Source organism: Chrysemys picta, chromosome 18 (assembly GCF_011386835.1).
Source record: "Chrysemys picta bellii isolate R12L10 chromosome 18, ASM1138683v2, whole genome shotgun sequence".
Classification (NCBI taxonomy): Eukaryota; Metazoa; Chordata; order Testudines; family Emydidae; genus Chrysemys; species Chrysemys picta.
The window spans coordinates 17,877,519-17,904,334 of record NC_088808.1 but is presented as its reverse complement, the minus strand read 5'-3'; the positions used below and the strand labels follow the sequence as shown (position 1 = coordinate 17,904,334).

Sequence of the window (26,816 nt, the reverse complement as noted above, 5' to 3'; positions counted from 1 at the left end):
AAAGCATAAAGTTCTTTATTTTTATGATAGCGGCCTGTAATTTTGTCTAAATGTTGAGGAAAAATTGGTGGACATTAAAAAAAAAAAAAAAAGCATTTTGTAATACCAAATGTATAATGTTAATTGGTTTTGCTTATATTTCTGCATGCTTCAGATTAGATATATGCAGGTAAGTAGGAGACAGTGACCAAAAGAGTTTGGTTTCTGTCTGGCCAATATGCTGTCTTGCACACTTTCATATGGGTTGTACGAAGAGTGGTAATTCTCCCCTATTGCAGACTCATTACTGCTTAACCCCAAACATTCAAAAATCATGACTCTCTGCCCCATCCACAAATTATGAGATTGTGCTAAAGATCATGAGATTAAAAAAATACATGTGGGGTTATTTTGTATTTGTCTTCTGTTTTTTGAGCATTTGGGGGGGGGTCATTGTTTCTAGCTTTTCTATGCAACCATGAAGGCTAGAATCTTAGCTTTCCTTTCTTCTAGAAAAGTAAGATTCTCAGATAATCACATGACTCCAGGAGCTGGGGCTTTAAGAAAAGCACCAAATGAGAGAGTCGGGATAAAATCACGGGGGTTGGCAACACTGGTAACCCATATAAGTGTACCACGTAAGTCCCATTTAGATACTTGTGAGCTTCACACAAGCAAACAAAGTTTTTTTTTTTTTTTTAAACAAAAAACGAGAGAGAGAGGGAGGCACTTTTTCTTTTGACTGACATCTTTTGGTTATAGTCCTCTATGTAAATTGTATAGTACATGCAAAGGGTGAAATTAAACCCAATGGGAGTTTTGCCATTAACTTCAGCGGAGCCAGGATTTCACCCAAAATTTTGCAGACAGAAATGGATCCCTTTCACATAAATGATTGAAAATTTGGTTTCTGGCTTCCTGAGCTTGTGTTGGTTGGAAGTTTGCGGTCACTGAATGACACATTAAAGAACCACTGTAAGCAAGCAGGTTGAAACACTCTAAGGACACTCAAGAATGCGTTGTTTATTTCTCTAGAAAATGGGAATGACAGAAGATGACAAAAGAAATTGCTGTTTGCTAGAAATTCAGGAAACCGAGGCCAAATATTACAAAACACTTGAAGACATAGAAAAGGTGAGAGCCGGCCTTCTTTTCTATCACTATGTTTCATGTCAACAGCTTCAGGTTGCATTTGATCTTGCATTACTCTTGCTGGATTAGTTCTTGCTTCTGGAGCTCCATAGTACTGGGTGTTTGTGATAGAAGGCAGGACAGAAGCATTCAAACGTAAGCCCATGCTGGGTACCATAACATGCATAAAAAAGGAGCCTATTTTATCTGATCACTGCATATTTAAAGTATACTTAAAAACCATCTTGTTATTTCAGAAGGGTATTCACCCCACCCCCCATTCCAACCTCAGCCGTAAGATGCACTCATTTCTTTACATGGCCAAGCACAATCTCCAGATAAGACTGACTTTCATAGATTTCTTATCACTCTTTGATCGCCATTGAATAATTTGAAAGAATCTATTTATTCCAGGCAGCTCTTGAAAGTGCTGAAGCCATGCTGACTTGTCATTGAAACTAATTGGATTAAAAGTAACATTTCACGGCAGGCGTTCACGGGCTGTAATTGGTTTTGATAAATTTCTGGTTGCATTCTCTCCTTTAAAAGAACGAACACTTCAGCAACAGAAAGATGCAATGCATCCGACTGGAGGCTGGATCTTCTTTTCCCCTTCAGTGATTATAGATGAGTAGAATTAAAAAAAAAAAAAAGTCCAGCTATGATTTCTACTTCTTTTCCTTTCCCTTTAAACACGTTTGCCTTTCTTACAAAGAAGCCCTGAAAGAGAGTCGCACAATTAAACAAGATTCCAGGCTTTTAAAGAGAGAGGCTTTGACGTTTATATTAGTGATTGTACATATTTCTTGTTCTTTGAAAACCACTATTAACCTTGTGTTTCAGCCCAAAGGAAGGGGTAAATTATTCCCTTGGTATGAGCTATGAGAGCAGTTTTGCTGTGGCGGGGTTAAGGTCCTGTAATAAGCTATATTCTGTCTGTACGTTCTGTAGCTATGGACCGGGCAGACTTTCCCATTAATATCCATTGGTTCAGAAAAGCATCTCCAACGTAGTCATGTTACCTGCATTCTTCCAAGGCAAAAATTCAAGCTGACAGGGAGTTTTTCTACTAATCAAACAGCTAAAACTGATGCTGCTCACCATTGCAACTGAGGATTACTTTGTGAAAAAACTAGCAAGCCAACAACAGCAACAAAAAGAACCCCGCCCTCCACCCACATTGGATACAGACATACACCTCTGCCCCGATATAACGCGGTCCTCGGGAGCCAAAAAATCTTACCGCGTTATAGGTGAAACCGCGTTATATCCAACTTGCCCCGTCCCCCCGGAGCACTGCTTTACCGCGTTCTCTCCGAATTCGTGTTCTATCGGGTCGCGTTATATCGGGATAGAGGTGTACTGGGTACTGTATGATGCTTAGGATCATGAATCATGCTTTCCCCCCCTCTCGGAGTGGCTAAGGTTTTAAATGGGGCTGGGTGCAAAAGCTAACAATAAGCATCTCAAAGAGCAGCAAACTGTAAACCAGCAAAGCTGTTGCTCTGACAAAGTGCAGGGCAGCTGGCCGTTTTCAGAGTTTAATTTGCATACATATTAACAATCACGAAGTGTTTTTTGTAGGTGTGTCTATAGCTGTATATATAGAGCTCGATAGATAGCTCTGTCTACGGAGTTAGCTAGATATGTACATACCTTGTGTATACATATAGGGCCACATTATACCCTCCTCTTAATGGGGAGGAGTCCTTGTGGCACCTTAGAGACTAACCAATGTATTTGGGCATAAGCTTTCGTGGGCTAAAATCCACTTCATCGGATGCATGGAGTGGAAAATACAGTAGGCAGGTGTAAATACACAGAACATGAAGTGGGTTCTAGCCCACGAAAGCTTATGCCCAAATAAATGTGTTAGTCTTGAAGGTGCCCCAAGGACTCCTCGTGGTTTTTGCTGGTACAGACTAACACGGCGACCCCGCTGAAACCTGTTAATGGGGAGGAATGCTCAGGGCGCAACTTCTAGAGGTAAAGCCAGGTGTCTTTCCCGTCTCCATAGTGTCTCTGCAGGCATTAATCCTTCCACAGCTCACTTGGCAGTGTTCCCTCTCAAGAGAGAGAACTTAGTCCAGGGATTCTCAAACTTTTTTTGCTGGGACTTCTTTGGAAAATATTTCAGGCTGTGAAGACCCCCCACCCCCCAAAGTGACCATCCCCCATATCATGCCAGCCTTACTTCTGCACTGGTGCTGGTGATGACGCTGCCTTCAGAGCTGGGTGCCTGGCCAGCAGCCGGCTGCCCAGTTCTGAAGGCAGCATAGAAATGAGGGTAGCAATACCACAACCCCCCTACAATAGACTTGCAATCCCCTGTTTGCGTCAGGACCCCCCGTTTGAGAAACACTGACTTAGTCCACAGAGTGAGAATGTGCAGTTAATTTAAATTAACTGTATTCTAGCTCAGAGCTTCCTCCACGAGTGGGTGGTAAATGCCTTCGCTTTTCACAGTCGACGGGCTGGCTTGCAGCCCAGCTTTTAATTCAAGTGAAATCTTGTTCATGTTCTTGACAACCTGACCACCTCACAAAACATTTGTGGCATCCCAGTCCCAGACAGTCCAGCCCTGCCCTCCACAGAGATGGGGCTGAGCATAAGCATAATAAGGCAGGTTGCATGATCCTTGTCCAGGCTGTGGTTGGTTTTAGTAAACGTCTTGTCAGCAGGGCCAGCTCCAGGCACCAGCAGAGGAAGCACATACCTGGGGCGGCATTGTGGCCATTCTTGGGGCGGCACAGTCCGGGCGGCTTTTTGTTGTTGTTGTTGCTTTGGCAGTAGTCCGAGCGGCTTTTTGTTGTTGTTGTTGTTGCTTGGGGCAGCAAAAATGGTAGAGCCGGCCCTGCTTGTCAGTCTTATCCCTTGGCAAGTGTGAAAATTCACCAAGATTCCCCTCCAGACAGTTCAACCACTGCAACAATTTTCGCTTAAAAAAGAAAGAATCTTATTGTATTTGCTCATTTATTTTAATAAGTTTTCCATTTACCTCTTACAGAACTATATGAATCCATTAAAGCTGGTACTGACTCAACAAGAGATGGAATCTATTTTTATCAATTTGGAGGTAACAGAGTCTAAACATCATTGCTTAAATCTTTGCTCCTCTCAGATGCAGCTTATGCTTCGTCCTGTTTAAGAAGCAGCACTCAGATTTCATGTAAAATTTATTGCTTTAGTCTGTGTGGTTTCAGTTGTTATGGCCACAGAGCTTGGATTGGGCCCTTTAACGCTAAAGTGGGACTTAGGTATTGTATAAAGACAAGGACACAGTTTTACAACAAGGAAATTATTTTTCCAGTTTGTTCGTTCTTTCTTTCTGTTTCAGATAATGTCTGTTGTAAAGAATTACATACACACAGGAACAGGCAGTGTGGCTTAGTGAGTATCACACTAGACAGGGACGTGAGAGACAGGTTTTATACCCAGCCCTGCAACTGGCCTGCTTGGAGAACTCGGGCAGGTCACTTCACCTCATGAGCTCAGTCCCTATCTGTGAATTGGGGATAATGGTACCTTCCGCCTGTGTCAAGTGCTCTGAGATCTATGGATGAAAAGTGCTATATAAATACTAGGTATTCTTGTTATGCATGTGCACACGCAGCCTAGATTCCCCTCCAGTTTGATCCTGCCGTGATGCTATAATCCAGCATTTGAAGCTTTCCTCTGTGTACAGCGAGGTTGACACAGGATCAGGTTCTGTTAGATGCTTATTGGGTGAAGATTCACCTCTGGGCAGAAAGCTAGCATAAGACCTACATAGTATTTAAGTGCTACTTAAGGCAAGCTAGGCCCTGCCTAGTCCTCTTGCTAGCCCTCTTCTGGGGTGAGCTTCCCCCTTCATGCAGGGACCCCACTGAAGTCCAAGTGAATTCTGTGTTCAGCCTGCTTTCCAGATCTGGTTTATGATCTGTTTTCTGATCTTTTGGTGTTTGACCTACGGATATCAGTCTCTGGCTGCTCCCCGACACCCAGCCTCCCACCCCTTCCCTGGACAGTCCAAGGAGAAGGTAGTAAGTTATCTGACCTAGCCTCTCCACATATGGCCACATTCTCCTCCTGTCCCAGGTGGCCACCATGTTATCACCTAAGTGCCATCTGGGATGGCAAGATGATGAATGGCTCTTCTCCCATAGTAGCACCGCCAAAGACAGCTGGCAGCACTGGGAGAACAGCATGAGCCTCGTTAATGGAGACTTCAGGGCTCCTCAGGATGTTTTCATGGTGCACCTTCATGGCTTGTTTACTCTCCAGTAGCGTAGGAGGCTGAGGTCTTGCTTCAGTCTGACAGGTGGGGATGGCAGCCGCACAGGTTGCTGCAATTAAGCAGTTGAGTTTTCCCAACCAAAGGCAGCCAGACGCAGTTGTTCCATTATCAGCATAGGCCCATCATGTCAGTGATTCAGATTCAGTGCAGGCATTGCTCCACCTTCTTGGTCCATTTTCACAAGGCCGCGTTGTGTGGGCTTTACGGTATTCCGGCCGATTATTGTATGCTGCTAGACTGCTCCCACTGGACCTAGTAAAGGGAGTTTAATATGCCCAGAACCCCTCTATGCATTTATCATTGTATAACCTTCTAACGTAATTACACCCTCGTATTTATGGTGATTTAAGGGTATATCTCACTGGAGTCACTTGTATTAAAACAGTTAATAGGCAAAGAGTTGCTCTACGCTGGGAGCTTGCGTCTCTCAGCATGAAAAATCCACACCCCTGACAGACGTAGCTATGCCAACCTGACCCCTGGTGCAGCCAATGCTAGGTTGATGGAAGAATTCTTCTGTTTACCTAGCTACTGCCTCTCGGGGAGGTAGATTACCTCCGCCGATGGGAGAACGGCAGCTACAGTAGTCTGTTTAGACGTCTCCAAAAAATGACTGCAAGGTTTCGAAAAGAACTGCATGTGCATTAACTACACACTTTACATGCATGCGCATAGATTGAGTTTCAGGTTTTTTAACATATTGATTTTTTTCGTTGTTTTAGGACCTAATTAAAGTGCACTTCAATTTCCTGAGAGCCATCGATGTCTGTATGATGTCTGGAGGAAGCAGCTTGGCGAAAGTTTTTCTAGAATTCAAAGAAAGGTAAAACGAATGAAAGACAAAGCCAACAGACAGGGAGCTCTAATGTGACAAGCTAAGTCCTGATTGAGCATTGCTCATGACAGGGCATAATCTGAGAGTGAAAAATATTGAAAAGAAAAACACCGATCTTGATGGACCAGGTAGCCCTGTCCTCTGCTAACCCCTCCCACTCCTACTTAGTTAAGACCCTGTTTTGGTTAGTTTCATTTCCCAGTATAGGCAGGAAAGGGACTGAAAGAATGCACTGCACTTATCACATCTGGCTGCTGCCCATCAGGATTTCTGGCCATCGGTTGGGGGAACATGTCTGGTAAATGGTGGAATGATGGGAAGGGGCATGGAGGTATGAACGGGGGAGGAGACACGAAGAAAGAGGGGGATCTGTCCCTAAATAAGCCATTGTTGCTATTTCATGACACTTTGGCTAGATCTCTATTAGGGGTAAATGAGTATAACTCTATTGACGTGAAAAGGAGCTCACTCGATTTACACAAGCTGAAGGAGGAGCCCGGTGTGTAAAAAGCTCACCTGCACACACCAGAAAGTTTAAACAGCTCGCCCAGTCCTTGGCAGCATCTTCAGGACTCTGAAGAAGCATAAACAAATCCCCCAGTAACATCAGATATTCAGGAGTCCCAGTGTTGTACTTACTGTAGATGGGGTAAGAAAGCACCACTCTCTGTTAACGTGTAAGGTGCCGATGTCCTATCAGCATAGGGGCTCCTGTTCCAAACCAGTTCTTGTTCTGCTCCTTTCAGTGTCCTTCCAAAACACCCGTGCCACACAGTGAGTGATAGGTTAGTGACCACCTGCACCCAGGTAGTTTAATCGTTATGAGTGTAACCTCGTTCTGCCCTATTGTCCCAGACTGTATCCGCTGCAAAGGATATGATGGCATCAGGAATGGTAGCCTCAAGGGCAACACAACGTTGGGTAGATTGTCCTATAACCGTTTTCTTCCCATACACAATTATATCACCTTGATCCTGGGCATTTTGCATGACTGAAGCTTTCCTCATATTTGCTAAGCCCACGTGTGTTGTAGGACCAAGAGGGGGAGAAGCCCATGTGGAGGTCTGCATTCAAAGGCAGGGTGGGCTAAACCTTTCCCAGACTGCATTGGGCCATGGTCTGGTTTGGATGTCCTAGGGGCTGAATGTCATGCAGCTAATGCTTTTGTCTGTAAACCCCACAAGAGAATAAAGATGAGAGCCTGTAACTTCAGAGGTGGAATAACGCCTCGCCTTTGTGAGTGTTTAACTGGGGTCTCCTGCGGGATGCAAAGGGTCAATGAGAGTTAAGGGCATGCTGCATCCTTGCAGAATCATTTCCTTTGTCTACAGAGGGCACCTCGGTCTGGTAGATCAAAGCAACTGTTCTCTCATCCATCTGGCGCTGCTGACATTCCGCACCTATGGGAGGATTAATAGATTTAAAGCCGAGATTAAGTTACATAGAGGAGTCTAAGTTTTGGCAGCTGCAAACAGGAGTATCCAGGAACATGCAGATAAGGTTAATGAAAGTCTTAATAATATTCTTAATAATAATCAAAGGCCTGATTTATTGTGGAATAATGCCAGGGTGTTACTGCTGTGTGATTCAACCAGTGTCTAGACGTGGAAATGCCTCTCCGAAGTCAATAACTCCAGAAATACCATCTGCATTAATAACAAACCACAAGGTCAGATAGTCCATCATTCACGATGCTGCTTTTAGAAAGTAAATGTTTTTGGATTAAAAGAGAATAGTTGTTTGGGAAAATGCAAAATTTGTTTTTTAAAAATAGATCATTTTGATCTCCTAATTCCTGGCTTTGCTCGTCCTTAAACATTCTGATACGGTCATGTTGGGAGCAGTCTTTTCTGGGCTGTATAGTGCAGGTCACGATTTAGGAACACCCTGTGTGGTGACGCAGGGCAGCACAGGTTGGATTAGTCTGGGAGCCGGAGAACCCTTGAGAACCACAAGGTCTGACTGGGTCCAGCAGCTTCAATAAAGAATCCCCTTTATATTCCTCACAGCCAAATGCGGTCTCTTCTCTCCCAGGAAGGTCACAACAGCACTGATTCAAGAAAGTCTCAGAAAACAGACCTCCAAGAGAGAACTCGGCTTCCAGGATAGCAGGGTGTCTCAGAAATACCGGACTTATCTGCAGACAAGTAGCATACCCCAGGCTTCCATGTTCTGAGAAGTTAGTCAGGGATGGTACTGGCAGAACTTCTAGGAGCAGTGGTACCATGTCCATCAATCCATAAGCTTACCTTGATGCAACAGCATCCCTCTCCATAGTATACCGGGAATGGGTTGCTCAAAGGGTTTTGCAACCTCTTTCTGAAAACTCCTGCACCGTGCTGCTTTTGTTGTGTGTCTATTTTTTTGACACTCATGCGAGGAGCCTGTGGGTGCGAGGGACCCTATAAATAAATGTTTGCTGCTGTTAATTGAGGAGGTAGAGCTTGGCAGAGGGGAGGTAGTTAGGTGGCTGCTGTGTCTGTGTGCGTGTGAACTTGCCAACCCGTTTTCGAAAGGAGTTTACAAATAACATTTTTTTGAAGAGCTTGAAAACCTTCCAGATACACAACTGAATTAATCAGACCTCCAGCTGTGAGCAGCCAGATCTCGACTGGCAGCTGCAAATCCTCACACAGGCTCCAGCGACCTCAAATACCAAAACATTCTTCAGATCTGTCGTTCAGAGAGTTTTAATCGCTCAGGTGGAACAGTGGTTTTGCAGGGGCATTTTTTTTTTATTGCTATAACTAAATTGCAGATAAGCCTCTCCTTTCTCATCTGGCCTAATTTACGCAGCATCTGTGTCTAAACTAACCAGGTCTCGCCCTGGTTATATCCCCAGTTCAGATGTTGCCTCTTGAGGGGAAGGTTTGCTCTTCTCAGACTGCCTGATGATTTGACAGTAGCCCTAGCTTGGGTAACAATAGTGGTGTGCACGTGGTGGCATGGCCTAAAAACTGGAGTACATGCGGGCTAGCAGCCGGGCTCCTCAACTGGCTTGTACTCGGGTAGCTAGCCTGTGCCTCTGCATCTAGACTACTATTGTTACCTGTGCAAACTGGATTAAAGGTTGCTCTGGTTTGCCTACCCATGCTACAATCACACCTTCCCTTGCCGTGTAGACGTATCCAATGTCAAACCTCCTTCTGGTGCCATCTTCCAAGCATTACCTCTGTCTGGTGCATGAACAGCAAGAGAAACGCCTTCAGCACACAGCTGTCCCTCCCCCATTCAGCAGCCAGGCTGCAAAGTTTTTTAAAGCCAATTTTCCCCAAACTGCTCTTTCAGTCTGTCTATTCCCTCTTTGCTCCCAAAGAATGGTTTGAGCCGGCTGCAGAGCTCTTCCATGCCTCGGGGTTAGGAGACATGGGGGTTGTTTTAAAGCGATTGCTGTCCCCAGAGGGGTTTGGAAACTGATGCTAGGGAACCTGAAAGCCCGGCTAAAGCACTAAGAGCTCCAAATGGAAAGGCCTGTCACTTTTCTAACCCTTGCGATAATTTAAAGTTTTACCAGCAGTACCTTGGGCTTTGAAAGGAGATGTCGAATCTTCCTGCCAGCTGGTTGCAGAAGTGTCTGAGTAGCCATGCATGTGCTGGAGTGACTGCGTATTTGCACGTGTTTATACCTAACTAGAAGAACCATCATGTAATGTATCGGCATTGGATGGTGTCCCTTTAAACAGCGTGGGAGCCCTCTAGTGGGACTCCCCGTCCTCTACTGAAGAAGCCCCCTGAACCTAACAGAGCAGCTGTGGATACGTGTAGTCCAGCCTTGTATGGGGTTAGTAAACATGATTTGGCCCCCAGCTGTCCATGTGGTTTCCTCATATTCTTAATATTGTGTAAAGGGCAAAGACATGGCAGTCCGTCTACCCCGAAACTAGTGGGGAACATAAATGTAGCATTTCTCTCTCTCTAATATAATGGGCTCATGGTAGGTGCATCAGGAATCCTGCTGCAGTTCCCTGATTTAAGACCACCTGGCCCCAGTGCAAGGTAGATGCAGCCGTACTGCTCAGGTAACATCCCTCAGGGACCTTACGCCTGGGTGGAAATAAAAAAAAAAAGTTGTATTTGCACATTCTGTTACCCATTTGTGCACAGAGTTGCTTTGCTTGCTTAATTTTTATACGTAAATGGGTGTGATGTCAAATCCATGTGCTACAGACGATAAATGACAGTCATCAACACACCTGTGGCATCAGGGATAGAACCCTGGCTCTTAACCTCCAAATCCACGTAAGCGAGGTGAGACATTACAAACTGAGTTACAGCTGCTGGGGGATGAGAGTCCCATGCACAACAATCATATTTTGAAAGCACAACGTGTAACAAATCTCGTTCACCGGGCATGAGTAAATGTAATTATAGATCTGTAATATCAGACAAACAATCAGAGAGCGACTGACACAGGTTGGCAGTGCCTGACGGCCTGTTTGGGTGTTTAACGCTAAGAATGGCTGAAGCCGCAATTTTGTCAAACTCCTGCGCCATAAATAGCAACCTATTTTTAACAGCTCAGGAATCATTTTATAAACCCTACGGCATATATAGCCTTCCACACGGACAAGAGCCCAGCGTTTCCATAAGCAGCTCTCACGGCTAGCAGGACCGGTAGAGCAGCTGGGAAACTGGCAGGCCGGCACAGCGATAGAATGTTGTTAAGGCCTGTTGTAAAGTTCCCACATCTGGGACTGTGCTTGGAGTTCCTGGTATCTCAAGTGAGATTAGAGTTTGGAAGAGTCTTTCAGCAGGGATTTTTCCACTCGCGAAGCTTTTTGAGGTCCACTTCAAAAGCAAAGGTGCCTCAAGGCTCAGGTCCCCTGTTTGTCCCGTTGTCAGGCAGGGACATCTTAGACTTCAGTGATGATCGAGTGCGACCCATTCATGAATGTGTGCTACAGGCCTGATCCACAGAGGAGATAAGTCTGTTACAGCCCCACCTGGAGAGTGTGGGCTTATTAGCTCAAGCTGTAACAGTTCGTGCTTTTAGCTCTGGAGTTCCGCAGTTCAGTCCTTGGTATGGCGGCCATCACAAACCAGAGGAAGCTGGAGCTGCATTTGTGAACAAAGTCACTAATGCAACCACACTGCACATGACACCAGGGCTCCAGTGTCTGCCACAGCTGAGATCGGGGGATGGGCACTCTCATTCCATGCATCCCACCCTCCCCCTATGGTATAAAAGAAAGGGGCCGCCAGCCGAGTGATCTCCATGAGCTCCCTTTTCCTCTGGAATGTTCACCTCCCACCTCCTGGGACGAAGTGGCCTGAACCAGTTGCATTTCTAGGCATGCTAGAAGCCTGTCTTTTAAAGTGTGCATCGAAGGAGTTTGCGGTGAGAATTCTAATCCGTATTGGGTTGGCTGCCTGCTGATTCGCATGAGATGCGGTTGGGGTGAGGAAGGAGAAGGGTAGTTGCTGTTTTGATGAGTTGGGTTACTCTTCTTTATTAAGTTTTGGGTTTTTTGAATGTAGATGAAGGGCTCTCAGATGTCTATAGAGAGGTTCTTGGGTGTGGAGTTTTCTCAATAGGGTGCTGGATTAGAGGAGGTTTTGGAATAAATTGATAAATTTAACAGTGATAAGTCACTAGGGCCAGATGATATTCACATAAATGTTCTGAAGGAACGCATGAAATAGCAGAACCACTAACTGTGGTATATAACCTATTGCTTAAATCAGCCTCTGTACCAGATGACTGGAGGATAGCTAATGTGACACCAATTTTTTAAAAAGGCTCCAGAGGCGATCCTGGCAATTACAGGCCAGTAAGCCTAACTTCAGTACCAGGCAAATTGGTTGAAACTATAGTAAAGAACAGAATTAGCAGACATATAGACAAGTACATTATGTTAGGGATGCTTCAACATGGCGTTTGTAAATGGCAAGATATGATTTCCCATCTATTAGAATTCTTTGAAAGGGATCAACAAACATGTGGACAAGGGTGATCCAGTGGATATAGTGTATTTGGACTTTTAGAAAGCCTTTGACAAGGTCCCACACCAAAGGCTCTTAAGCAAAGTAAGCAGTCATGAGGCAAGAAGGAAGGTCCTCTCATGGATCAGTAACTAGTTAAAAGACAGGAAACAAAGAGTAGGAATAAATGGTCCATTTTCACAGCTGAGAAAAGTAAATAGTGGGGTCCCCCTAGGACCGATACTGGGGCCAGTGCTGATCAACATATTCCTAAATGATCTGGAAAAAGGGGTAAACAGTGAAGTAGCAAAGTTTTGCAGACAATCCAAAATTACTCAAGATAGTTAAGTCCAAACCAGACTGTGAAGAGTTACGAAACGGAGTGGCTGGGCAAGAAAATGGCAGATAACATTTCATATTGATAAATGCAAAGTAATGCACACTGGAAAACATAATCCGAAGTATAGATACAAAATGATCGAGTCTAAATTAGCTGTTACCAAGACAGAGATCTCGGAGACATTGTGGATAGTTCTCTGAAAGCAGCAGCAGTCAAAAAACGCGAACAGAATTTCAGGAACCATTAGGAAAGGGGTTAGCTAATAAGACAAAGTATTATAATGCCATCATATAAATCCATGGTATGCCACACTTTGAATATTACTTGCAGTTCTGGTACCCCATCTCAGAAAAAATATACTAGAACTGGGACAAAAGTATAAAGAAGGGCAACAAAAATAAGTAGGGCATGGAACAGCTTCCATGTAAGGAGAGATTAAAAAGACTGGGTCTGCTCAGCCTAGAAGAGAGATGACTGAGAAGGGAGGTGGTCTACAATCATGAACAATGTGGAGAAATTGAATAGCTGAGTGTTATTTACCCCTTCACATAACACAAGAACTCGGGGCCACCCGATGAAATTAACAGGCAGCAGGTTTAAAACATAAGAAAGTCGTCTTTGCACAACGCACAGTCAACCTGTGGAACTCGTTGCCAGGGGATGTTGTGAAGACCAGAAGTATAACTGGGTTCAAAAAAGAATGGGAGAAGTTCATAGAGGATAGGTCCATCAGTGGCTACTGACAAAGATGGTCAGGGAGGCAACCCCATGCTCTGGGTGTCCCTAAACTGTCAGAAGCTGGGACTGGATGACAGGGGATGGATCACTCGATAAATTGCCCTGTTCGGTTCATTCCATCTGAAGCATCTGGCACCGGTCACTGTTAGAAGACAGGATACTGGGCTAGATGGGCCATTGGTCTATCCCAGTATGGTCAGTCTTATGTTCTTATGATTCTGGCACGCAGGAGACCTGGGTTCTATTCCCAGTTCTGCCTGTGACCCTGACTAGTCACTGTCCCTCTCTGTTTCCCCTCCCCTTAGGACTGCATTGTGCTTGCCAGCGGCTCAAACCGTGGCATTAACTTGGTTAGCTCCTCTGCTAAGGCAATCAAAGTCAATAGGTTAAAGACAGGAGGCCGTTTCTTTCTAGCATCAATTTGATACAGAAGCTGGAAATAAAATGCTTGTATTTAATCCTCTCTCAACCCCTCTCTTCCCCCCCAAAAGGCCACGCTAGCTAACTCTTAAAATGACTCTTCGTGCCGGGTTATTCCACCAAACAAGTCAACCAACCAGCTTCGAAAGGGTAATTAAACTGTGCGAAGCTCCTTCTCTGGCGTACATCCTGGGAAGCTCCAAGCAGCGAAATGCCAATTGCTGACACTTTTTTTTTGTATTTGTCACAAGCCTTGAGAGGGAATAAAAATGGGTCAGGCACAGTGCTTCTTAACTACGCCTGCAAGCTGCGGGGGAGGAGGGTTTCCTTTGGAAGAGAGCCGGTTTTGTGGCAGTCAGTCAGCAAGTCCTTTACTGTTTGGGTAGGTGATTGCTCTTTTACAGATTTAACTCTTCCATTGGGCAGTGCGTTGGGCTCAGATTTGCAATGTGCCTGGGGCGTTTGGCAGTGAGGGAGGAGAGAAACCACAAGCCGTAGAGTGAAACTTCAGTGCCACTCGTGTCTACGGAAGATACACAGTTCCTCGACACCTTGCCACGTGAAAAATTGGAAGTGCAAACAAGGCCCAAAGCAAGCTGTCAATTTCTGATACGGGGCTAAGAAAAGAGTTCCTCTCCCTTTTGCCTGTTAACTATTTTCTTTAGCAAAGGAGTCCAAGTCCCCCCGTTTCGGCTCGCTGCTATGAGGAAGGTCTGTCATCAACATCCCTTTCTAACGGGGCACCCTCCCCGTAAAACAAATTCATGTTGATTACCAAAGACAGCTGTTTCAACATGGTGAACTGGCTGTGCACTAGGAAGCATGCTCTGGAATCTGAACATTGAGTGTAGACTTGTGTCAAGAGGGCAGTTCTGGCTGGAGGTGCCAGTGAGAGACCAGAGACAGACAAGGTTAAGTCTCTCTCTCCCCATCCCCCCCCACGGTTGTTAGATCAACCATTGAAATATGTCAGCCAACATATTTTTCCCCCCCTAGCCTTTCTGAGCACCCCAAACCCTCAAGCCCCTGTGTCATTCTGGTTGCCGTTTGCTGTTGAGCGGCTATCAGTTCTTTTCAATATAGTGACCAGCACTGCACAGAATATTCCCAATCTGGCCTTGCTTGTCCCTTATTAAAGGCTACAGATAATAATGTTCAAAGCAGAACAGCTGTGTCTGGTTTGGGGTTTGGTTTCTTCACTCTGCCAAAGGTCTCAGATATGTTTTTTTCCCTCCAGTATAATCTTAAAATCCTTCTCCTTTTGAGGGTCTCTAGCGGATGACATCTGAAGGCATATTCCCTTCCTTTGCTTTTATCCTAAGCCTCATAAGATTTATGTACATTGAATTGTATAAGCTACTTATCTGCCCTGGCTCTTATTCTGTGTGGGTCCGTTTTCCATTGTAGTCCCTCCTCCTTTACGGTGATTCCCCACCTTCATTCACAGGAGATGCCAGCACTCAACTTTTTAGTGTATGTTCCCTCTTCCAAGCCATATTGATCTATGGACGTGTGGCATTCTTCGTGCCGTTTCTCACTAGCACTGCAGCTTTGATTTCCATGCTGAGACATTGCCCACTTGCGTAACTCATCTCCTGTTTAGCATATGCCATTGTTGTAAATTTGTTGCCAGGCATTCTTGCTTAATACATTATTTTATTGTTTGTATTAGGGTAGAACTTAAAAGGTCCCATTGTGCCAAATGCCATGCATACATATAGCAAGAGAGAATATACCAAGAGCTTGCATCCTAAATAGATAGGGGATGGGAGAAAGGAAGTATTGCCTTCATTTCACAGAGGGGGGGGGAAACTGAGGCACAGAGAGATTGAGACTTGCCCAGGGTCACACAGGGAGTCTGTGGCAGACAAGGGAATTGAACCCCCCCTCTTGAGGCCCACTCCAATAATGTCACCATCACACTATCCTACCTCTCTAAAACTGTGAGAACTACATTTCCCAGAATGGCCTGTGGGAACCTCTCTGCTAGGGCAAGTTCTGTTAAGACAAGGGGAGAAGTGCACTCGAGAAGTTTTCAATGTGTGTTTCGTGAGAACAGGCAGATCCATAAGAACTTTGTTGTTTCCCCACACAGCAGTGCGCCTCGAGGCTCCCAAATCCCAGCAAACACTGTACTGCACCCTCTCCCCGCCAGGACAGCAAGAACTATGCGACCGCCCCTGTTCCAGAAAAAAAAATCTAATCTTTCCCTTGTAAATGGGTTCACCACTAATCCATGTGCCCTCTGCATAGTGCTTGAATGTTCGCTATGGGCTCGCTCCGTTATCGATGTATTAAAGCTACTTGTACGGGCTACTGAAATGTGCTTTTAAATAGAGTGAGCTGGCATTTTAGAGACTGTGTGGTGGGCAAAGTCCTGGCCCTGTTGAAACCTAGGGGAGTTTGGCCAGGGGTTGTTTTGTGTATCCAGGGACTGTTTCGTGGGGGGAATTGTTAACACGCATTGGCGCGGGGATGAGGATGCTGTCAAAAGATTTCACCCAGCTCTGAACACTGACATAACCTCTCCCAGGGGGGAGATGAGACTGTCTCCATCACTGCGTGCAAAGTGCCCTGAGGTCCTCGCGTGCGACGGGCAAGGTGTTATTTGATACTGTGGTTCATTTTTATTGCTAGATGGCCAGAACAATAGGGCAACACTAGCTGGACGTATACTGGGGTTTAGATGATATGGCCCTGTAGAAATACCATAGGTAGGTAGATGAGCCAAAAATATGGGCCAAGATATAACCACCTGTTGGGTTAGAATATATGTTCTTGGAGCTCTTTTTAAACCGGCTGCATGTTACTGAACATGTTGAGATATTGTTAAGGGAAAAAGCCAGAGGGATATAATCTGTATTGGCTGCAGCTTCATCAGGTATTGAGTGTTCCATAAATCTCTCCATGCAATTATTCGGCACCTGCAAAGGGTTGTTTGATGAGACTACTCTCGTACCGCAGATTTGACATGTGTATGGGTCTTTGCAGGATCAGGGCCTTATTTTTCGATGCCTCAGCTCCTCCTTTGGAAAATGATGTTAATGCTCCGTTTCATCACCTTTTGTCTGTCTTGTCTGTTTAGACAGTAAGCTCTTCGTGGCAGGGACTGTCTCTTACTTGGTGTCTGTGCAGCACCTCGTACAATGTGGTCCCGATCTCAGTTGAGGCCTCTAGTTTTCTACGGTAATGCAAATAATAATAATTGCTGAGTCCTTTCTGAGCATTTTGCTAGAAGGAAAGGAACATCACATAGTCTGGACTGAACTTGAGGCGTCATAGCTGCTGTTACCTGGTCCTGCAACTGACTTGCTCTGTGACCTTGGGCAAGTCACGCTGCTTCTGTTTGTAAAACACGGCTCATATTTGCCTACCTCACAGGAGTGCTGGGAGACTTAAGTAATAATGATAAATGCCTGGGGGCCCTTAAATGAAAGAGAGGCCTGGATATGATGTTGGTTGTTTCATCAAACGTGAACACTTGTGGTTTGGAAAATGTTATGGTTTCGTTGTATTACTGTACTAAGAGCCTAGTCACGGACCACGATCCCACCGCAGTAGGCACTGTACAAACACAGAACAAAATAAGATGCCCCTGCCCCAAAGAGCTTACAATCCAAGTATAAACCGAGACAGCGGACGGACAGACAGACAGACAGACAAACGGGGAAGTACAAGGAAACAGAGACAATACAGGTCAGTTTGATAGGCAGAGATATTAGCACACCAGCAGCCTGGCCATTGTCACAGTGTGGCTGGAAGCCAGTTATGTAGTTTTATGGCATTGGCAGGATGTGCTGTGAGCCACGTTGGAGAAACTAAATACATTTCTCAATTGAAAGGTTTTTATTTTACTTTTAAGCCTCCTGAGATCTAGGTTGTTTTGTTGCTTTAATGCAGCGCATGATCTGCTTTTGCAAATTGCACTGGTGTGAACTGAGCAGAAGTGATTAGGGAGGGGGAAAAGCCTATTAAGACATGGGGCGGGGGGTATTGCTGCCTATGTTGTCATCTCAAGAAAACACTTCACTGCAGGAGGGCTCACTGTTTAGCAGCCTCTGCATTCAGTGGTGCGCGTGCAGGATTTGTGGTGTGCACGCACCATTTACCTTTGGATTTACTGAGCCTCCAGAGCCAGTTTGATTCAGAGTTCAGCGCACTAACCTCCCCTAACAACGTCCAGTTTGAATAAACTGCATGCAACGTACAGCGAGGAGGAAAGGCACCTTAATGACCAGTGACTCTCCAGTATCGTTCCCAATAGGCTTTCTAAGGGTTATTGTTTAAACATCAAGCTACCTAGGATCAAATGGGGGAAGTGAGTTAACGGAAATGAATCAGAGGAGAAATATTGTTTGGGGAGGGAGAAGCTGTAGGACCCCAGGTGAATTTTAAATAGAGGTCGCCCATCCATTCATTCCTGCACCTTGGACAGCATCCACGGCTTTGACTCTGGGGACGCCCAGCTCAACAGGCTTGTTGATCTCTAGATGTATGGTTTGGGGGAGGCAACGAAATACACAGTGTAACGGGTGCCCCTGGGCCACTGGAGTCAAGGTGCATTAACTACATAATTGCTAATGCATCCTCGCAGCTCCATTTAGTATGTGGGCAGTGCGATTTGTATTGCAATCATTGGATACGAGATACGGTGCGTGGGGTCGTGTATTTGCTTACCATTGATGGAGCCGTTTCATAACATGCTATGAAGGAGATTCTTCCTGGAGGCAGGTGTTTTTTTTTTAATGCTTCTTCCTGAAACAGATTCTTTTTTAATATATCTGTCCCGCAGATAGCCTTGAGCCACAAGATTTTGGTATTATATCCAGGTTGCAAGCTCTTGGAAGCAGGGGCTAACTTTTTGTTCTGTGTTTTGTACAGCTCCTAGCACAATGGGGTCCTGGTCCATGACAGGGGCTCCCAAGTGCTACTGCAAATAATACTTTACTTAATACTTTAAATAATACTACAAATAATAATTTAACAACAATACCCGAGGATGGATCTAGACTATTCTCAGTGGTACCAGATGACAGAACAAGAAGCAATGATCTCAAGTTGCAGTCAAGTTTAGGTTGGATATTAGGGGGAAAATTTTCACTAGGAGGATGGTGAAGCACTGGAATGGGTTACCTAGGGAGGTGGTGGAATCTCCATCCTTAGAGGTTTTTAAAGTCAGGCTTGACAAAGCCCTGGCTGGGATGACTTAGGTGGGGATTTGTCCTGCTTTGAGCAGGGGGTTGGACTAGATGACCTCCTGAGGTTCTTTCCAACCCTGATATTCTATGATTCTATGAAACAAGGGCATTGAGCTCTGGGACTTCAGTACAGCTCCCTATTAGGGTGACCAGATGTCTCGATTTTATAGGGACAGTCCTGATTTGGGGGGCTTTTTCTTATATAGAGGCCTATTACGCCCCCCATCTCCCTCCTGATTTTTTACACTTGCTGTCTGGTCACCCTACTCCCTATAGAGTTAAGAACTCGGTAGGAAGTTGGGATCTGGATTCAGATACAGACTTTTCCAAAGTCCTGATGTGTTTCGATCCAGAGTTTTGAGCCAGACCCATCTCTGTTCAGAAAGTAATTAAAAAAGAAACTGGTGTTGCTGTCCTTGGAAGAACTTTGGCTCAGGCAGGCCTAGTAACCCCAACACTGGTGTCTGACAAGAGAAGGGAAGGTGCGGCTCTCAGAATACGCTATTGGAGAAGTAGCAGCAGAGCCGGATAGGCAGACTCGCTCTACTGGGCTGTTTTGGAGCTCCTCAGTCAGTGGAAAGAGGAAAAAGGAAAGGGTCCTTTCCCCCTGCGTGAACAGGAACTTCATAGCAATCCAGAGCAGGGGGGGTATTAGCACTGCACCCTACAATTATAGTTTAACATCTGGTCTCACCCAAGCAAACTTGGATTTAGGGATTTTACAGGCCAGTATTGGAATTATGCCAGGGCTCTGGGACCTGGCAGTTGAGGGATGAGCCACTTTACTTTCTGTAATGGGAGGGCAGATTAATTGAAATGTCCCTTCCTTCTACTCCCCACTAGGGTGACCAGATGTCCCGATTTTATAGGGACAGTCCCGATATTTGGGGCTTTTTCTTATATAGAGGCCTATTACCCTCCACCCCATCCCGATTTTTCACACTTACTATCTGGTCACCCTACTCCCCACCAGCCTAATTTTGGTGACCGAATTTCCCACACAGGCTCGAACGCACGTCTCTGAAAGCCTCGGTGTTTCGATGTTTAAAAAGCGGTGCCATAAAAAAATGTTAATACTTCATTGGGCAGTTATATCGGGGGAGTCGCTGTTTGCTTTGCACTCTCCCATATTTTTTTAGATTGAGTAATAACTGCCGGCAAATGTTTCTGATTAAATCCTTTCCAGGCTATTGATTTATGGCGAGTACTGCAGCCATATGGAATGCGCCCAAAATACGCTCAACGCTCTCATTGCAAGCAAAGAGGACGTGAGGCAAAAAGTTGAGGTAAGTGGATGTGGGGGTGACTGGGATGACGCACAGGGCGTTCAGTCCAATAGCTCTTTTGTGTTCTGCCTCCCTTCCTGGATTTACTGCGTTGTCGGGTTTAGACACGGCTGCTGGGATTGAATGATTAAGGCGAATTTCCCAATAGCTTTGATGACAGAGGGAAGGAAGAATTGGGGGGGGCTGATTCTGGGGCAGCACAAGGGGGTTGGCAGGCAAAGATAGCATCAGCCACTCAGATTGGGGGGTCTGCCAGTCTGCCGCCTGGCATAAATCAGAGCAGCCCAGGCATTCTTCACTTGGGCCACTGAGCAGCCCCGAATCTCCATAGTACCTTGTACTATTGCCCATCGGCCTCCCACTCCCACCCCATTGCAGGGCCAGTGCTAGAGAAGTTCCCACTAGCCCCTTGTAGCTTTTTAATAGCCACTGTCCGGAGCAGGGGGCAGAATCGGCCTCTTGCGCCATGGAGGCTACGCAGGTGTAAGGCTTAAAGCTGCCATGTTTAGACTGTTTCATGAATGTGTTTCATCCCCCCCCCCTTTTAAATACTCTGGCTTTGTAGCAGGAAGGCCCCCAAAGCCTCCCCCAGCCAGCCAGTTGTGTCATGATCTATGACAGCCATGGATGATGGAAAAGACCCGATTCATCGTCCCTCTGCAAGGTGTGGAGCACCCTCAGCGCCCATTTAGAGATTAATAGATTTTCGGGCCAGAAGGATCATCCTCTCTGACCTCCTACCTAACACAAACCAGAGGATTTCACCCAGTCATTCCTGCACTGAGCCCCGTGGAAGATCACTGTTGATGTCGCTGGAAGATCAGCACTTTATAGGATTGGCCCCTGGATCATTCAGCCCACCTTCCCCGTAAAAAGGCTGTAACAGTGGATCGGACTAGCTCAGCACAGCAGGCGTCCCACATATCCTGTCATTCCCACCCGCCATTTCCCCCCTCTATAAAGCCCATCGGCAACCTCCTCACCTTTCAAAAGCGGCATAGGGCTGCATGTGTGAATAACTCTCGGCCTTGCTCCTGCCCCCCAAGCCTGAGAAAGTCACCTCTGTGACGGCTCCACCCCAGGAAGATGAAATCACTCCCTGCCTCTGTCGTTGGGGCGTTCTGGGCCCGATCGAAAGCTGGGAGAGTCTTTCCATTGACTCCAGTGGGCTTTGGATCAGGCACCTATGTCATTGGTGCTGAATTTCTGGCAGATGTTTGTGCTGCTGGAGCCAGGTGCATTGCGGGCAGTTTCCACGCACAGCTCTGGCAGCTCCTGCTCTGGGTCAGCCCAGCCCTTCCTCCCGCCGATGCTCCAGTCTTGTGCCTCCCTTGAGCAGAGATTTTTGGACCACGTTCAGTTCTGGCATAAGCTGTTACAACCTATTGAAGTCAATGGGGACATGGGCCTACTTACAGTGACTCGGCGTTGGGGACTGAATTGTTCTATCTCCTGTGTTGTGTGCCCAAATAGCTCCTTGGGGAAGGACAGCGAGACCACCAAACCCATCTTCTCTTTAGAATCATAGAATATCAGGGCTGGAAGGGACCTCAGGAGGTCATCTAGTCCAACCCCCTGCTCAAAGCAGGACCAATCCCCAACTAAATCATCCCAGCCAGGGCTTTGTCAAGCCGGGCCTTAAAAACATCTAAGGAAGGAAATTCCACCACCTCCTTCGGTAACCCATTCCAGTGCTTCACCACCCTCCTAGTGAAATAGTTTTTCCTAATGTGCAACCTAAACCTCCCCCACTGCAACTTGAGACCATTACTCCTTTTTCTGTCATCTGCCACCACTGAGAACAGTCTAGATCCATCCTCTTTGGAACCCCCTTTTCAGGTTAGTTGAAAGCAGCTATCAAATCCCCCCCTCATTCTTCTCTTCTGCAGACTTTACGTCAATAGGAATCTGTATCGCATGGGCTACCAGACGAGGGATGAGCTCTCTATCTAGTCTAGACACTTCTGTGGCCCCCACTACGGTGGTAGCTGAGCTCCTCACAATCTTTAGTGTATTTGTCCTCGCAACACCCCTGTGAGGTAGAGGACCCAGAAAGGACAGGCTCCTTGAGCTGCTATTTGTTTCCAGCTGTAATTCCTGCTTCATTCGTGATGTTAATCTCAAATTGCTGGGCTGCCTCTGCATGTTATTTTATTGTCCACAAATGGCCTGTGATTCACCGTGCAAATGCAATAATGTGGTTACAAACTGAAGCCCTTTTTATAAGCCCCGCCTCCCGGCTCTCACATTAAAATATTACGATCCAGATTATACCCAGTCCCCACGGCGCTGCTGCTGTGACCTCTAGCTGTTCATCCATTTCTCCTTATTTAATTACATTTCCGCTTGTTAGCAGAGCCTATCTCTCTGCGTAGCCTAATACACATTGTATCAGGCCCATCGCCATGCATTAGTCTTATAGTTTAATATTGTCTGGGATAAGGGAGACATGCTCTCTTTCTAGGTGGTCCCCCCCTCTAGTGGATTTGGGGCAGTCACTCACTATGTCCCAGTCACTACTTCCCCTCTTTGGACTGGAACGGATTCCCATCAGAACCGACCAGTGCTGCCCCTGAATCAACTGGAGTGGTCACTACTTGAGCATTCTGAAACATGGTGCCACTCCTCTACTCCCCTGGAGGCTGGGTAGTCTGCTCCCAGCACTTCTGTCCCCTGCCTGGAGAGAGGAAGCAAGGGACTCAGACCTAGGTCTCCCACAACCAGCTCTGCCGGAGTGGAAGTGAGAGGCGGGACTGTGTACATGATGGAACTGGGACATCCACCCCAACCCCAGTGCCCCTACTGGAAAAATTAGGAACTAATAATGCATTGTGCTTTGAGAGTTTACAGAAGCAAAACAAAGCAGATTGAGAAGAATTTTTTCCCACCTCTCCATTGATTTTATTTCCTTGTTAGGAATGCACATTAAAGGTTCAGGATGGGAAGTTTAAATTGCAAGATCTGTTGGTGGTACCAATGCAAAGGGTCTTGAAGTATCATCTCCTATTAAAAGTAAGTGTTTCAGAATCAAAATTTTCTTTGCGGCGGCTGTTCTTGCCGTAGCATCTCTGGGCTTTTCCCGTAGCAAATGGAATCAGCAGAGCGAGGGATTTTTTTATCTTTAAATGAAATAATTACTACAGCTGCTTAAACACAACATAATGTTTGTGCCATCTTTTAAAGTACAATGACCAAGGGTAATTCTGCACTCGTTAGCCATGAGAGGCAGTTAATGAATATAAAATAATCTGATTACGTGTGAAATTCCTCCCGTCAGCTCAGTGTAACAGATCCACCAAGAGCTTTGCTGGTTCGTCTCCTTATGGTTATAGCTGCTGACTGACTGCCACAGCTTTGTTGCTATATGTGCACAGTGGCATGTAGTAATTGCTTGTATTGTGCGCTGTTACATGAGGTGGGCAGTAGTGTGTGAAACTTTCCTAACGCGCTCAGAATATTTTTTGCAGGAGCTTCTCAGCCATTCGTCTGATCGGCCAGAAAAGCAACAACTCAAGGAAGCTTTGGAAGCCATGCAGGTAGGAGATGAATGACGCAGTCCACCCGCGGGGAACTGGTAGAAGCAGCATGCCCTTGAACGTTAGGCTGAAATGATGGAGATCAATCAGGGTCTAGGCTATTATTATTTATCTGTGTTACAGTAGCACCAAGAGGTCAGTGCCCCATTGCTTTAGGCACGGTACAAACACACAACAGAAACCATTCCTGCCCCAAAGAGCTTAAAACCTAAAGACTTATTTCTTCAAAGATAGTGATGCTTGCGAAGAGTTCAGACATAGCCATTTCAGATCGCTCAGCTTAGAGGTGTTAAGGTTCCATAAACATGCTTCTTTTCTTTGCAAAAGCTGCAGGGAGAGATGTGTGTCACTACTTAGGTGCAATACTTCTACCTGGGGGGGAAGGAAGGTCAATTATGTATAGCAAAAACTTCAGAGGGAAAAGTGTAACACATCCGGGCAGAGGAAAGAGATGTCTTTTCCTTTAGGATATGCATATGCCCTCTAGTAAGTCATTTCACAACAAATGCATAGTTGGCACCGTTATCTCCTCTCCAAAGCACAGTGGGAAGCCGGCATTGGTTGGCAATTTTGCACTGTTAACCATTGTATGTAGATGTACTGTGACATTCGACTCTCACTTTCACCAGCGTAAATCTGGAGTGACTCCATTGACGTGTGCGGCGTTACTTCGCATCGACATCAGTGTTGTGGAAATTTGTCCCTCTTGTGTTTGTGTACTGTGTCTGCATGGAGCATAGCTGGGGATGCACCATCATCCAGATCCGAATACCACTGAGTGGAGTGGGTTGGGATTTTTCCATCTAAATTGTTTGGGTCTTTCTGATGGAAAACGGCTTGTCCGCAAAATGGAAATTTCTGTGTGTTTGAAAGTTTGTGAGTGTCAATGAAAACCTTGAAACCCCCAAATTTGAGAAAAATCATAACACAAACAAATGCATTTTCGTCACAGTTTTCTGCAGGTTTCTCTGGTTTTCCAGTCATGTAATTCAGAGCGGAATCAGCCTGTAGGACCAGTCATTAAACCCAGATTTTCTTCATGACCCTGTAGAACATTTACCACTGAGCTGCCCTCTATGTTCTGAGATCGCGTTGTTTGTTTTCTGCCTCTGCGGATCAGCTTTTTTTCTAATGACGCTGCGTTTCCTAGGACTTAAGTTGACTGACCTTTTTAGTCATCATCCCTGCTAGCCAGTGCATCCAGAGCTGGTATGTAGGTCATGGGAACATGAAGGTTGTTTGAAGGACATTGCAGTCTGATCTACTGCTACTAACAGGCACTGACCTACCTTGATTCTCTTCCATTACAAAGTTAAACTTGTGGGTTCCACTGAAGTAGTTTTCTAAAGCCCTTCTTTCTGCAACGTGAATTATCTAAGTGCTGCCTATGACTCCCTGAATGCTGTGTGGGTCTTCTTACCTTCCTGACCAACTGTGAATTGAAAGTTTGTTTGGTTTCGTACTGCAAGGATCAAGAATTACATCCGTCGTGCCCAAGGCTGTTGCCTGCTATGTGCCTTTGACTCCTGCCACAGTCAGTGGGAATTAAGGATTCCCAGCACTTTCCAGAGTAATGCCTGGGGGGGAGGGGGAACGGTCCCTATTACTATATAGGGCCTGCTCTGAAGTCGATGGGCGTCTGTCTATTGATTTCAGTGGGCACTGAGTCAGACCCATAGAGCTTGACTCGTTTTGACTATTATCCCTGAGAGTTCTCCCATTGTGTTGGAAACTTCAACCAATGTATGGGTGGGATTGGGGGGGGGAACTACTCAGGTCCATGGATAGACAGAGATTTATAATATAAACCTGGATGGTGAGCAAGGATTTAAATGGCGGGAGAGGAATTGGGAAGGAGACTCTTTGAAAATAAATCAATCCCTTAAATATATGGAAAGAAAGAGTCATGACGTGTCCTTCCCTTCCCCCACTTTTCACTGTCTGAGAGTATGTCTACACTGCAGAAACAAAAGACCCATTACAGCAAGTCTCTGAGCCCGGGTCAACTGACTCGGGCTCACGCTATGGGGCTTACAGCAATGTAGATATTCTGACTTTGGCCTGGTCCCCACTAAGTCCCCACTTCGGACTAAGGTACGCAAATTCAGCTACATTAATAACGTAGCTGAATTCGAAGTACCTTAGTCCGAACTTACCGCGGGTCCAGACGCGGCACGGAGGCTCCCCCGTCGATGCCGCGTACTCCTCTCGCCGAGCTGGAGTACCGGCGTCGACGGCGAGCACTTCCGGGATCGATTTATCGTGTCTTAACCAGACGCGATAAATCAATCCCAGAACATCGATTGCCTGCCGCCGGACCCTCCGGTAAGTGAAGACGTACCTGTGACGTTGTGCAGTCTATATGGTTTTATAAAAACTTGATAATCAATATAATATAACTGAGCTGGTTTTAGAGAAAATACGGTAATAAGTGAATGTAAAGTAACTGGGATATGCCTCATGCAAAAGGTCTCTTGTAAGGTATCATTACAAAGCTTATAATCTACTGAGTGTGATCATCTGATTTGTATAAATGTACCACTCTTGTATCTAAAACTAGAAATATAAAATGTAACTCTGAGGGCCTATTGTAATTGTGTAAAGTGTGGACCATTAATGATGGTTTGGAATCTTGATGACTCCCATTGTCTGCAGATGGCTGTATTTACCTGTGAGTCTTCCTGTATATGTGTGTGCTGGCAAGTGAGTAATGAAGTCTTGCAGTGACATGTGATCATGTCACCTGAACTGGAATCCATCTTTAACCTGGTGCTTTTCCAGTGAGGGGGGGTGGAAACCCAGAGAGACAAAGAGTTCCCGCCTTATGCAAAAGATATATAAAGGGGGGGAAGAGAACAGAGAGGGGAGAAGAAGCCATCATGAAGAATCCCCTAGCTACCACCTGAGCTGCAACAAGAGCTGTACCAGGGGAAAGAATTGTGCCCAGGCCTGGAAGGTGTCCAGTCTGAGAAAAACTTACTGAAACATCTCTGAGGGTGAGATTATCTGTATTTAGTTTGATTAGGCATAGATTTGCGCATTTTATTTTATTTTGCTTGGTGACTTACTTTGTTCTGTCTGTTACTACTTTGAACCACTTAAATCCTACTGTCTGTATTTAATAAAATCACTTTTTGTTTAGTAATTTACTCAGA

General features: G+C 45.7%; 2 protein-coding genes across 5 annotated transcripts in view; one reads left to right on the top strand and one right to left on the bottom strand.

Moving 5' to 3' along the window:
- Positions 1-26,816, bottom strand: part of LOC135976492 (spidroin-1-like) — a 925,731-nt gene that overhangs the window by 395,094 nt on the left and 503,821 nt on the right. The window lies entirely within an intron of this gene.
- Positions 1-26,816, top strand: part of VAV2 (vav guanine nucleotide exchange factor 2) — a 310,659-nt gene that overhangs the window by 248,924 nt on the left and 34,919 nt on the right. For all 4 annotated transcript variants that reach the window (XR_010593637.1, XM_065572399.1, XM_008169092.3 and 1 more), the window contains 6 exons: positions 1,015-1,113; positions 4,118-4,186; positions 6,109-6,209; positions 20,026-20,125; positions 23,042-23,137; positions 23,593-23,661. Coding sequence is in view for 3 of the 4 variants with exons in the window: in XM_065572399.1 (XP_065428471.1) it covers positions 1,015-1,113; positions 4,118-4,186; positions 6,109-6,209; positions 20,026-20,125; positions 23,042-23,137; positions 23,593-23,661 (534 nt within the window). In the remaining variant the exon portion in view is untranslated. The remainder of the gene's footprint in view (positions 1-1,014; positions 1,114-4,117; positions 4,187-6,108; positions 6,210-20,025; positions 20,126-23,041; positions 23,138-23,592; positions 23,662-26,816) is intronic.